This window comes from Dipodomys merriami, unplaced genomic scaffold (assembly GCF_024711535.1).
Source record: "Dipodomys merriami isolate MVZ:Mamm:240054 unplaced genomic scaffold, mDipMer1.0.p SCAF_222, whole genome shotgun sequence".
Taxonomy (NCBI): domain Eukaryota; kingdom Metazoa; phylum Chordata; class Mammalia; order Rodentia; family Heteromyidae; genus Dipodomys; species Dipodomys merriami.
In genome coordinates, this window is record NW_027203627.1 from 1,532,501 (window position 1) to 1,547,129 (window position 14,629).

The following is a 14,629-nucleotide window of genomic DNA, read 5'->3' on the forward strand; positions in this document are numbered from 1 at the left end:
GATGTGGCTCAAGTGGTACTTCATATTGCCAAAATAAATAAACAAAGGTTACAATAGCCAGGCAGTGGTGTCTGGTGACTCATGCCTGTAATCCTTCTCAGCTACTCTGAAGACTGAGATCTGAAGATCACAGTTCAAAGCCTTCCAGGCAGGAAAGTCCATGAGATACTTATTTCCAAATAACTTCTCAAAAAATTTAGGGAATAGCGCTGTGGCTCAAGTGGTAGAGTGATAGCTGCCTTAAGTACAGAAAGGGTCAGGGACAACACCCAAGTCCTGAGTTCAAGCTCCACAATTGGCAAAAGAAAAAAGTATTTATCTACACATAGTAAACATTTTTCTAAACAAGAGGAAACTATAGTCAGAAAGAGATCAATGGTTGGAAAATGCTGTGAACAGACAGAACGGTGTGGCTACAGACTGGCATGAAAGAACTCCCTTAGGTAATGAAAATATTCTTATATCTCAGTGAGCCATACAAATACAGAAAATATTCTGTGTCTGTGTATCACAATATACTGAGACTATACAGTATAAACATAATTATTATTACTCAACACAAAGTCATATTGCAAAAAAACCATTTTTACTGTATGCAAATTATAGCTCAACTTTGTCCTAGAAGACTATGCTGATTCTTAGTAAGGGAATCAATATATATTACAAAGAAGAGTATGTTTCAAAAATAATCAGTTCTCTTTTACCTTTAAAAATCATATAAGAGATCAACAAGTACACCAAGTAATTAAACTATATTATAACAAACACTCTATTATGGAGAGAACTTTTGCTTTCAAGTACTATAAATAAGCTGATATTACACTTGCCTTCCTATACAGCAACTAGAAAACCAGACAAAATATAAGAAAGAACTATTTTTAGACAATGGAAAAAAAGACAAAATAAAAGACTTTGGTCCAGGAGAAAAGAGAAACAAAGTCAACCCTACAGCTGGGCTTTCTGCCTAGAGAAAAGTTCCAAACCCCAACACACAGAGGAGATCCTAAAGACAACAGAACACTCACACACAATGTAAGTCAGGGATAAAGGCTGGCATCAGAGAAGGCTGAAGCAGCTATCATTTGAAAGTCAGAAAACTTCAGAGGATGCAGCTATATAAGTAAAATGTTTCAAGAAACTACAGATGTGCCCACGTGTCTTTATCTGAATAATATACTGTTAAAAAACACTAGGTAACGCCACACAGTTGGAGAAGAACTAGTGTAAGTAGTAAGCAACACAATCCCCATAGCACAAGCTATGCGGAAACATCTGGTTTTTAAACAATCAAGTGAACAGACTTCACTGAACACCTGAGGAATAAGAGTGAATTCAGAGGAATCAGGGCTCAGCAGTAAAGATTAACTAGTCCTTAAGATTGAAGGCTACACTAGACTCCCTATAATCAAGCCTAACAGAGAGAAGAAAGTGGTGACATTGTCCAAAAAACAAATCCTTTAAATAGGGATACAGGTGGATCCATAGCAAGAATGAGATGTACAAGTCGTTATGTGGAAAAACAAACTTTGAAACTTTGGGGGGAGGAGGAGAATTGGGTGGGGGAGGGTGGGGGAGGATGGGAAGGGGAAACAAAGGAGGAGGCTACAATGCTTGATAAGAAATGTACACATTATCTTGCCCACGTAATTGGAACACCTCTGTACAGCATTTTCACAATAAAAATTAAAAATAAAAAAGGGTGAAGAAAAAATAAAGAAATGTACTCTTAGTTGGGTACCAGTGGCTCACACCTGTAATCCTAGCTACTCAGGAAGCTGAGATCTGAGGATTGTGGTTCAAAGCAAGCCCTGGTAGCAAAGTCTGTGAGACTCTTATCTCCAATAAACCATCAGAAAACTAGAAGTGGCATTGTGGCTCAAGTAGTAGAGCACTAACTAGCCTTGAGCTCAAGAGCTGAGAGGCAGTGCCCAGGCCCAGAGTTCATGTCCACGATTGATAAAAAAGAAATGTACTCTTTACCCAACTTATATAACTGTAACCCGTATCTTTTAGTAACAGTTAAAAAGTTTTGAAATATGAATCTGAATCCAGAAAGCAGGACTGGGCCACTGATGACTCACGCCTATGGTCCTAGGATCTCAGGGCTGAGATCTAAAGATCACAATGGAAAGCCACCAGGGCAGAAGAACCTGTGAGACTTTCATCTCCATTTATTTATCCAGCAAAAATCAGAGGCAGGGTTCAAGTGCCAGCTGTGGGGGAGGAGGACAAGGTAGACTGTGAAGATGGGAGTTCAAACCCCAGTGCCAGAACATAAACATTAAAAAAGAAAGAGGCCTGAAACCGGTAACTCACACCTATAATCCTAGCTACTCAGGAGACTGAGATCTGAGGATCACCGTTCAAAGCTAGCCTGGGAAAGAAAGTCTGTGAGACACTTATCTCCAATAAACCACTCAGAAAACCAGAAGTGGTGCTGTGGCTCAAGAGCTAGAGTGCTCGCTTGAGCAGAAGGGTGCAGGGACAGGGCCCACACCCAGAGATCAAGCCCCATGACAGACAAAAAAAAGTGGGGTGGAGGAAGAAAGGAAGCAAGGAAGCAAGCAAGCTAGCTAGCTAACTAGCTGGATGCCAGTGGTTCACACTTGGAACTCTAGTTATCCAGGAGGCTGAGATCTGAGCATCACAGTTTGAGGCCAGACCAGGCAAGGTAGTCTAGTCCAGGCAGATTTATCTCTCCAATTAATCACCAAAAAAAAAAAAAGAAGTAATTATCACAGAAGTATAGCTGTTGCTCAAGTAGTAGGGTGCTAGCCTTGAGCAAAAAGGTTCAGGGACAGCAGCCAGGTCCTGATTTTAACCCCCAGGAATACCACACACACACACACACACACACACACACACACACACACACACACACACACACACGAAGCAGAAGACAACATCCTTAAAGGAACATGACAAAATTGCAAAAAAGATGACCGAGTGATTTCATTGGTATCTTTTACCTCAAACTTCTAAAAAGATCCATCTCTAGTATAATTTCCTTCACAGTGAAATTAATTTCTCTCCTTAGGAACTTTAGAAGATGGGAAAGGCTTTAGGATGAAAATGCCACCAATTCTATTCTGGTACACTTAATATTCAACTAAAATCTAAGTCCATAAAACTTCCACTGAGTAGTGGGAGTTCTCTACTCATGAGACATAAGTAAACACAACCTAAACTCTGCCCTCCATGCTAGCCTTCAAAGGTATAAAAAGGGTATATTCTCCCTATCTCTTTTCCTTAGATTTTCATATGCATGATCCATTAACTCTCCAAGTTTTTAAGACATTAATACTAGCCACTCTTCCCAGGGTTTTCCATGATTTTCATTCCCCTCTTAAAACATGGCTCTGAATGACAGATGTCCTTCAAGTGTTTATGAAGTCACTGCTGTTTACTATCCAAACATACTTCTAACTCCTGTTTTCTTTGCCCACTAAAAGCAACTCCTGATAAAAATTTCTGATAATGCTAACAATTTAATCTCCCAATATCTCAAAGCATCAGAGTTAGACATTAAACCATTCTAGTTGCTGGGGGCATGAGGAGAAATGAAACTTCCTGTCTCTGTAACTCCTGAATTTGAGCTTATGTGTTTGAGAATACCATACTTGCACTCACAGCATGATCTGACAACAATTACAAAATCATAAAGTAAACAACAAAGAAAACTGAAGGTACCAGGACCCTACGTTCACCAAAACAACATGCAATAGTCTATTTCTAGAGTCCTTTAGGGAGAAAAATAAACTCATTTTTTAAACACATAGTGTGTTAGTCACAGCCAAAATAGCCTCACAGTAAATAGCCTCATCAGTAAGAACAGTGCCTCATATATGGAGTATTTTGCAGCCATGTCTACTGACATGGCTACTGACCCATGCACTATGGACCCAAAGGTATATCAATCCAGTTCTCTCTTAGGTATACACAAGTAGTGATAGTGGAACCTGTTAGTCTCTGATGGGTATATACGCCAAAACATGATATAACTCTGAAGATGGAGAAAAACAGATAGAATAAATCTGCTTCCAGAGAAAAAAAAATAGAGATGAGCAAAGACTATTAAATGAGAAACAATACGGGCTGTGAGAGATGAAGAAAACAAACTGGTCTTCAAAACTTTTCCATACGGCTTAGAAGTGCAGGTTTCCTTTTGATCAAGACAAACTTCGAAGAATAAATCTTGGCACAGACCAAAATGTTTTTAAAAGAGACCCAGAAACACAACAAATCAAAGAAAGGTTGGGCACATGGGATTACATGAAATTGCAGAACTTCTGCATGGCAAAGGACATAGCAAGAGCAATAGAAAGCCCACCGATTGGGAAAAGATTTTCACTAGCCATACAACGGACAAGGGTCACATATCTAAAATACAACTTGAACTCAAAAAAATTTAATTTCCTAACAACAAATCCTCAAAGAAACAACTGCCCAATAAATAAGTGGCTAAAGACTTAAAGAGAAACTTCTCTGAAGAGGAAAGAAGGATGGCCAATGGACACATGAAGAAATGCTCAACCTCCCCAGCCATAAAAGAAATGCAAATCAAAACAACATTGTGATACCACCTCACCCTTGTTAGAATGGCTAGAATCAAGAACTCTTATAACAACAGATGTTGGAGGGGATGTGGACAGAAGGGAGCTCTTCTGAATTGTTGGTGGGAGTATAAACTTGTTCAACCACTTTGGAATGTAGTATGGAGGTTCCTCAAAAGAGTCTACATAGAGTTTCCTTATGACCCAGCAATCCCTCTTTTGGGCATTTACCCAAGTGATCACAAAGAAGACCATGCTAAAGCTACAAGCACGACTATGTATACTGCAGCATAATTTACCATAGCTAAGATATGGAACCAACCCAGATGCCCCTCAGTAGATGAATGGATCAAGAAAATGTGGCATATATACACAATGGAATTCTATGCCTCCATCAGAAAGAATGACATTGCCCCATTTGTTATGAAATGGAGAGTTGGACAAAATTATATGAAGTGAAGTAAGCCAGGCCCAAATAAACATAGGTCCCATGATTTCCCTTATTTGCAATAACTAGTATATGTCTAAGACAAGCAGAAACGGTAAGAAAAGTTGATGGTAGGTGAAATGATCCCCAAGATAAGGACACAAATGTTTTTTTTTCTTTCGTACAATTGTTTCTAACATATTTATAAGATGATTTCTTTGTTGCTTTGTATGTCCCTCCCCCACGGTATAACCCCTGTTTTCACTGTATTTGATGTTGGTATAATTTGTGGAGGGGAAGGAAAAAAAACAAATATTTTAAATAGGGATACAGTTGGACCTATTGCAACAATGTCAAAAAACGAACTTTACAACTTTGGCACGGTGTGTGTGGGGTGGTGATGGAAGTGGGGGGAACGGGAAATGGGAAGGGATGGGAAGGGGTAACAAAGGAGGAGGCAATAATGCTTGATAAGAAATGTACTCATTACCTTGTCCATGTAATTGTAACACCTCTGTATGGTATTTTCACTATATATATATATATATATATATATATATATATATATATATATATATATAAACCCTCACCTTCATAAAAACCCAAATGCAAAAAAAAAAAAAAGAGAGAGAGAGAAAAGGCTAGAATGTACCTCAGCTCAATGGCAAAACACTTACCTAGCAATTGCAACATCCTGGGTTCAATGCCTAGTATCAAAAAACAAAAGGTAGAAAATCAAACAAACAAAAAACAAAAGGCAAAAAAATAGCCCTAAATAAACAAAAATCTTTTTTGGTCCTGTCCGTTTTAAATTCAGCCAACCGTGGTTGCCATATAAAGTGCTAAGTAATTCTTATATTCAGCATATATGGCAATATAATTTTATTATACAGCAGTCCTTGAAATTACTTCAGATGCAGAGTAGAGAGATATGAACAGTTACAAGACACAGATCTCTAACTGGCAGCTGGATTCACAAGGCAACCCACCACAGCTGTAGGATGTCCCCATGTCCTTAATATCAAAAATGCACAAGCTAGCTACTGAATCCAAAGTATCCTAGGACTTAATGTTTCTCTATACTGACCTTCAGCAGCTTGACTTCAGCTGAAATCTCACTGGGACTAGGGATCCCAAGGGAAGACTCTGTCGTTTCAATGATGTTTGAAGTATCTTGTCCTAGAGAAAAATTAAATTTGTTGCTCTTTATTACCCAAACTTACCAAGCTAAATTCTAAAAACGAAATATCAAAGTGTGTATATCTAAAATCATGAATGCTATAAGACAGGTTATTTTTAACAATTGGGGTAATTATTCCTTGAAAATATCTCCTTAGTATAACATTTTGTAAACAAAACCCTGATATATCATCATTAAAGAACAGACATTTATAGCAATTCCTAGACTTCATTCTAATAAGAAAATGCTACCAATTCTACTAGCAGTGTCTATCATCTCATGATTATTTTTCTTCAAACAATAAACCCTTGAACAAATGTGGAAGGAGAATTATTAACTAAGTCCTTTGTAACACAAATCTGTAAAACGCACACAGACAGTAATGAAATGACTGATGATTTTACCCACTGTGGCCACTGTAGCTGAGGCTGAGGAGAGCAAGGACTTGCCCCCGGGGCCCCAATATTTCCATCTGGCCTGGGGTATATCTTTGGAAAGTTTCCTATTGTCCCAGTAAATGGGGGGGGGAAGACACAAGAAAGTGTGAAAAATTGTTGAGCCAGAGTACAATATACATAAGTTATCTAATTATTATCTAAAGTATGGGAACCTAATAATATTTGCTTAATGCATTGCTTGACTGATAGACAGTTATCTGTGTTTATTATGTAGGCACCATGCAGCAAAGGAAATTACTGCTGATGGCATTTATAGAACTGAAAAACTATTATTTATGGTTGTAAAAATAAGAAAAGAAATGTAAACCTAAATTAGCATTGAGCTTGAATCTGTCTTTTTTATTGTGAAAATACTGTACAGAGGGTTTACAATTATATGGGCAAGATAATGAGTACATTTCTTATCAAGCATTTAGCCGCCTCCTTTGTTTCCCCTTCCCATCCCTTCCCATCCTCCCCCCGTCCCTCCACCCAGTTTTCCCTGACCCCCCACCAAAGTTGTAAAGTTCGTTTTCGACATAATGACTTGTACATCTCATTGTTGCAATGGGTCCACCTGTATCCCTATTTAAATGATTTGTTTTTCTCATTGTACCAGGGCTTCACACATTTGGCTTCCTTGCTCATGGCTGGCACTCTACAACTTGAGCCATACCTCTAGTGTAGCACTTTGCTGGCATTTAGTTGGAGATGGAATCTGCATTCATCTGGACCTAAGCATCCTCAGTAGCTAAGATTACAGGTGTGAGCCAGGGGTACCTGGTAAACTCTAATATTTTTAAATCCCAATATTTTAATAGAGATTCTAGCTGGGCACCAGTGGCTCACGCCTGTAATCCTAGCTACTCAGGAGGCTGAGATCTGAGGATCACGGTTTAATGCCAGCCAGGGCAGGAAAGTCCATGAGACTCTTACCTCCACTAAACCATTAGTGGTACTGTGGCTCAAGTGGTAGAGTGCTCACCTTGAGCTGAAGAACACAGAAATAGTGCCCAAGCCCAGAACTCAAGCCCCACAACCCACAAAAAAAATAGAGATTCTGTGATACCTGAAAAGGGAGAACTTCTGAAGTCTCAGGGTCCCTGGAAGACCCAACTTCTGGTTTTTTCAACTGGACACTACAGCTTCCTTTAAGTCTCTTGATTGGTATGTTGGTCAACAGATTCAGTATTCTTCACAGACTCAGAATTCTCCACTGACTCACAGTTTCTTTCTTCAAGGATAGGACTTGCTTCAGTTATCACTGGAGTCTCAGGATCATCTTTATCAGAAAGTCCAAGGGAAAAAGTGATTGAGGTCAGCTTTTTTTTAGTATAAATTATTTGTCTAAATCTTTTGACACTTTCACAGAGTCACAGGCAGGAACATTAGTAAATTAATACAGACAAGATCCCACAGATCTTCCACCAGGTTCTCCTAGTAACAGCTTTCATAACTGAAGCATAATTCATTGTGGCAGAATCCACCAATCTTCAGCTTTCAACATATTTCAACTGAAATTCTGTCACTTAAAGAAGTATAGATGGAATTACATAGCATGTCACTTGTTAAGATTTTTTACACAGCATTTAAGTCCCTCCAGACCCACTTGTATTAAGACTTTTTTTTTTACTGTTTCTGAATAGTCCATGGTATAAATGTACTTTGGGACTATCACAGAAATAAAATGATTCAGAAAGCTTATGTACAGGTGTTTATGGGAATGAAAGCTATCTCTGGGAAAAATGCCTGCTCAGTTAAATTTTAAATGTTACTGTTAGGCTGGGCATGTACCTGAGTAGTAGCCTAGCATGCATGAAGCCCTTTGTTTGATTACTCAGTACCACATACACAGAAACTGGCACTGTGGGTCAAGTGGTAGAGCGCTAGCCTTGAGTTAAAAAGAAGCTCACGGATAGTGCCATGGGACTGAGTTCAAGCCACAGGACTGTCCAAAAACCAGGTATTGTTCTATTTTTTCCCAAGTAAAATATCATTTTACTTTCCTAGTGGCAATGTATGAATAATCAAGTTCACTTGAATTCTGATCAATCTTGTGTTGTCACTATTTTGATTGAGCCATTTAGACAGGTATGTAGTGGTACCTCACTGTGCCTTTTAAGTTACATTTCTCTAAGGGCTGGGACCAAGGCATCCTTTTATGTGCTTATTTGCTGAATATATACTCTTCAGGGAAACATTTATTTGTATCTTTTGGTCATTATCGAATCATTCTGGTTTGGTTTTTATCATTATGTACTACAGAGATTTGAGAACACTGTATTTTGGAGATTTAACTCCTCTACTATGTGGTTTGCAAATATTTCATGCTAGTTTATAGTTTATCATTTTCCTGTCTTCCTAGGGTCTTTCCCTGAGCAAGTTTTTCATTGTGAGGAGGTTCATTATCTATTTCCCCTTTTACTGACTATCCTTTAAAATCGTTAGTAATCACTTACTACTAAAACTCTTCCAGAGATTTAATCTATCCAAAAACATTTCTGTCAGAACAGTTTTTTAGGGTTTTGTTTCCTATTTGTAGTGGTGGCCCTAGTGATTAAAAGATGTCTCTAATACTTTTGCTTTTGTTTTTTGGATAGGGTTTCCTAATTTGCACAGGTGAGCCTCAGACCACGAATTTCTTACACTGCCTCTCAAGTACCTAAGATTACAGACATAAACTACCATGCTTGCTATCTCTGAAACACTAACTTTTTGTTTGCTATGCTCTTAAACCATAATCCTCCTATCTCCTTCTCTGGAATATCTAGGATTATAAGTATGAAACACTTTCTGGGCATTTTGTTATTATTAAAAATATTCATCATAAATATACCAAAATTCTGTTAGTATTGGAACATTTGATGTTACGAAAGAGATGACGTCAGAATATCCCACATCCACAAATCAGCCAAAGACAAATGCTGGAGGGGATGTGGAGAAAGAGGAACCCTATTACACTGCTGTTGGGAATGTACACTTATACAACCACTTTAGAAAGCAGTCTGGAGGGTCCTTATAAAGCTAAAGATTGACCTCCCTTACGGCCCAGTCATACCACTTTAGGCATCTACCCTGAACAACAAGAACCAATATATAAGGACATGTGAACCTCCATGCTTATTGCAGCACTGTTCACAATAGCTAGGATATGGAAACAACCCAGATGCCCCACCACAGAGGAATGGATCCAAAAATTGTGGTATCTATACACAATGGAATATTATGCAGCCATTAGAAATGACAAAATAATGGCATTTGCAGGGAAATGGATGGAGCTAGAAGGAATCATGTTGAGCGAGGTAAGCCAAGAGCAAAGAGACAAACAATACATGGTCTCCCTGATAAGTGGATGCTAAATCCAAAATGTTAGGTGATATGACAAAATTAACAGGACTTAAGAAACAAAGAACTCTCACTCATCTGGTCGAACCACTACTAAATATCCCCATGCTGCTGATCACATGTATGGTGTATATGTCTACACTGTTATATGTTATAGACTGTGATAGACAATTTGCTCCAGGAAAGTTAGAATGAACTTGTGACTTTAAATGAGCATCATTATTCCACAATACTGTGAAATTTTGGAAATTATGTAATCACTTAATCACAATTTAAAAAAAAAGAACCTCGGGGGAGGTAGGGAGGGAAGGAATGTTATGGGGAAAACAATGGAGGGGTTAACAATGCTCAATAGAAAGTGTACTCATTACCTTGCTCATGTAACTGTAACCCTCTGTATAGTATCTTTACAATAAAAAAATTAAAAAAAGAGATGACGATTGACTTATATTTCATACTTACTTATGTTTTTTTTTTTTTACAGTGTGAGCAATAGAATTCAGGACCCCACACATACCAGGGAAGAGCTCCACCATTTGGCTATATCCATTGACCTCCTACTTCAACATTATTTTTGCCAGTTCTGGGACTAGAACTCAAGGCCTGGCCACTGTCCTGGAGCTTTTTTTGCTCAAAGCTAGCACTCTAACACTTGAGAGGCACAGCCCACTTCTGGCTTTTTCTGTGTATGTGGTACTGAGGAATTGAGCAATGGGCTTCATGCATGGTAGGCAAGCACTCTATTACTAAGCCACATTCCCAGCACCTCAAATCAACTTTTGAGCAGCAATTCAAATACCCAATCTAATTCCTTCCAGAAGAGCTCTTTGGGAATTAAATCAATATCATATTGGCCCTTCAACAAAGAGAAGGAGAACCAAATAGCTTGAGAGAATTAATATATTTCATGCCCTTTCCTTCACCCTCTTCTTTTTTGCTCTCTCTCATTTTATTTCACCCTCCTTCACCCATACACATAGGTATGTATAAACCTATTCTATAGAGACATGGACTACATGCAGGAAAGAGCCAATATATGATATCAAATGTTTCAAATAGATTTTATTTGTTTTTTTATGTTTTTGTTTTTTGTTTTTTGGTCTAGTCATGGGGCCTGAACTCTGGGCCTGGGCGTTGTCCCTCAGCTCTTCAGCTCAAGGCTAGCACTCTACCACTTGAGCCACAGCACCACTTCCGGCTTTTTACTTTTTCCTTATGTGGTGCTGAGGATTGAACTCAGGGCCTCAGGCATGCAAGGCAAGCGCTCTACCACTGAGCAACCTTCCCAACCCTCAAATAGATTTTAAAAACATACTAGCAACTAATAAGGCAGAAAGACCAGCACACTACTATAATTAAGATATACACCAAAAATGCTAACAGAAAGGAAAACAACCATTTTGAATCAGAAGACATTATTCATACACAAAGTACCAAACAAAAGTCTAGAGCTTGGAGTGTCAAACCTAGCCTAGAGATGTTTTTAATTTATCTATATAGTGTCTAAACTTTTAAATGAGTTCCATGTTTAAAAACTAGTCTTCATAAGCCAGGCCCAAAGAAACATAGGTCCCATAGTTTTCCTTATTTGCAATATCTAGTATATGTCTGAGTCAAGCAGAAAAGGTCAGATAAAGTGATGTTAGGGAAATGAACTCTAAGATATGTATTCAAATGCTTTTTTTCTTTCATGTGATTGTTTCTAACACATTTATAAGATTATTTCATTGTTGCTTTGTATGTCCCTCCCCCACAGTATAACCCCTGCTTTCACTGTATTTAGTGTCGGTATAATTTGTGGAGGGAAAGGGGAAAAACAAATTATTTAAATAAGGATACAGGTGGACCCATTGCAACAATGAGATGTACAAGTCATCATGTCGAAAATGAACTTTTGTGGGGGGCGGGGAGGATGGGGGGACAGAGGGGAGGATGGGAATGGATGGGAAGGGGAAAAAAAGGAGGAGCCTACAATGCTTGATAAGAAATGTACTCATTATCGTGCCCATGTAATTGTAAACCCTCTGTACAGTACTTTCACAATAAAAAAAGAAGAAGAAAAACAAAGGAGAAGGTAACATTGCTCGATAGGAAATGGACTCATTACCTTGTTCATGTAACTGTAACCCCTCTGTACAGTATCTTTACAGTAAAAAATATATACAAAAAAACCAGTCTTCATACAAATGTGCAAGTGTCCAATTTCCCTTGAAAACTTGAAACAAAGGCTCTATACTGACTGGTTAATAACTACCTCATGCCAAATGGTCCTTTCAGGCAACTGGTCCTTTCAGGCAACGCTCCTGCACCTCAAAACTGGCACTCGAATTCAATTCACTCATTTATGTTAACTTTATTAGGCCCATAGGCATCTGCAAATGTCTGCCATGAGAGGTACATAGGATTATGATAGGTGAAAATGCCAGAGAAAGAGTTCAAAGGTATAAAAACAATCCATGAGAAAGCTCAAAGTTATATATGGTACCAGTTGCCTAGAGCCATTAAAATACCAGGGAGAAAAACAATCACAAGGCATGAAACCAGAGAGCAACTTTAAGACACCTTGGAGCTAAGCTGTATGTATACGTGTGTGTGTGTGTGTGTGTGTGTGTGTGTGTGTGTGTGTTGTATAATATGTGTAATTCATGCACGATATGTAATACATACAAAATATATCATTGTAGAAATGTAATTCATGTAACTTCATATAAGATTAGGACATACTCTGAAATAGGAAACAATGGTAATCTCTATTTTTTGGTCATCACCATCTAAATTTGAATCTACATGATTTAAAGATCATCTAGAGGCGCTGGGAAGGTGGATCAGTAGTAGAGTGCTTGCCTTGCATGCATGATGCCCTGGGTTTGATTCCTCAGCACCACATATGCAGAAAAATCCGGAAGTGGCACTGTGGCTCAATTGGTAGAGTGCTAGCCCTACGCTGAAGAGCTGAGGGACAGTGCCCAGGCCCAGAGTTCAGGCCCCAGGACCGACCAAAAAATCATCTAGAATGTTCTAGACTGGAAGACTATGATTTTATATTGTTTATGCTGTTAATATTATTAGTAGAAGGAATGTAGATACTCTACTCTCAATGAATTCATCATCTCACAGCAAACATAAATGAATAACAGGTAGGTGAAAGTGAAATTGCATTATTTAATGGTTTCCTAAGTTTTCTGGGTATTTTATGATGAATTGGAAGAGAATACACCAGTGAACTAAGAAAAAAATAAGCTGAAGGGATTCATATTTTTAAGGAACCAAAATGCATATGCTTGTGTCTCTCACACCTACCACACACCCTCAGGCCACCTTTTCTTTCATTTTCTCTTCTCAGCAATCAAGGCTACCAGCACCTACTCTGGGACTTACCTTGCTCCTGCCGACCACAACTTGGGGAGTACCATGCACCCAGCCAGCACCACAGCCACTGCTGACACCTCCAAAACATGCTCCCAATGCCTGGAGAATACTTCCCCCTGCTGGGTGGGTCTGGCCGCGTGTACTTCTTGGTCCTGCTTCTTCTTAGATCTGATGCGGCTGGGGTCTGGTTTGTTGAGTTTGGGCACCAACCAGTGGTTTAAAGGTTGGCTGACCATAGTCATTGGAGTGATGTTGGCTTGGAAAAGGAGACTGCCTTTGTGTTTTTGAAGATCTGACCATCCGAGAGGTACTGAGTGCCAAGTACCCTCCCACATTATCCCGAGGTCAGGGGTCACCCAAGCCACTGACTTGGCAAGGCCCAAATGGGCAGAACAGGGCTGTCCAGGCCAGTAGCAAAGTGTTTGAGAGGACGCTTAGTTATATGAATGGGGCAGGAAAAGGTGAGGGAGGACTAACTAGCAAATGCAAAGGCCTTAACAAATTTTAGCAATCCAAGAAAAGAAAAAGAAAAAAGCTGCAAAAAAAGGGAGGCCAAGTAAATTGGAATGTGGCTTAGTGGTAGAGTGCTTGTCTAGCATGCATGAAGCCCTGGGTTCAGTGCCACATACACAGAAAAAGCCAGATGTGATGCTGTGGCTCAAGTGGTAGAGTATGTTCCTTGAGTAAATGAAGCACAGGGACAGTGCCCAGACCCTGAGTTTAAGCTCTAGGACTGGCACAAATAAATGGGGGTGGGGGTTGCACAAAGATAAGATGAGGTCTGGGATTTGGACACCATGTCTTGTCAGGCTTATAAGATGGGATGAAGTTTTCTTTTTATTTTCTGTGTGTGTGTGTTTGTGTGTGTGTGTGTGTGTGTGTGTGTGAGTGTGTGTGTGTGTGTGATTGAAGATAAGAGTCTCACAGGTGAAAAGCTATTTAAAGAGAACAGTAAAACAAATGTAGTTAAACCATTGTGTCAGAACAGGAGCTCAAAAGATCATACAATTTAAGTAAAGAAAGGGATTATAAGGATAATCAGCATCCAAATCAGAAAACTAACACTACTGGAGCACATCAGCCCTAATTAGTGACTTAGGTGCAGGTGCCTCCAAAGACTCCACCAGACTTCTAAATCCATGTCAACAAGTATGTTTGTGCCCTCTTGCAGTACTCTGGTTCCTTATCATTATGTCACCTTAATCTCCTGAAGAATCATTGGGGCTAAACTGGAACTTTTAAAATTTCATGTGTGTGTATGTATATTGCACATACACCTATAATAAGACTTAAACTAAGGGCCTCCCACTCTACCTTG

The 14,629-nt window shown here is 39.1% G+C and overlaps 1 protein-coding gene across 1 annotated transcript in view; it reads right to left on the minus strand.

Annotated features, from left to right (window-relative positions):
• LOC138835013 (uncharacterized) overlaps nt 1-14,629 on the minus strand; it is a 68,774-nt gene that overhangs the window by 33,801 nt on the left and 20,344 nt on the right. Inside the window, exon 6 of the mRNA XM_070033739.1 lies at nt 6,068-6,159. Within this exon, the coding sequence (XP_069889840.1) occupies nt 6,068-6,159 (92 nt within the window). The remainder of the gene's footprint in view (nt 1-6,067; nt 6,160-14,629) is intronic.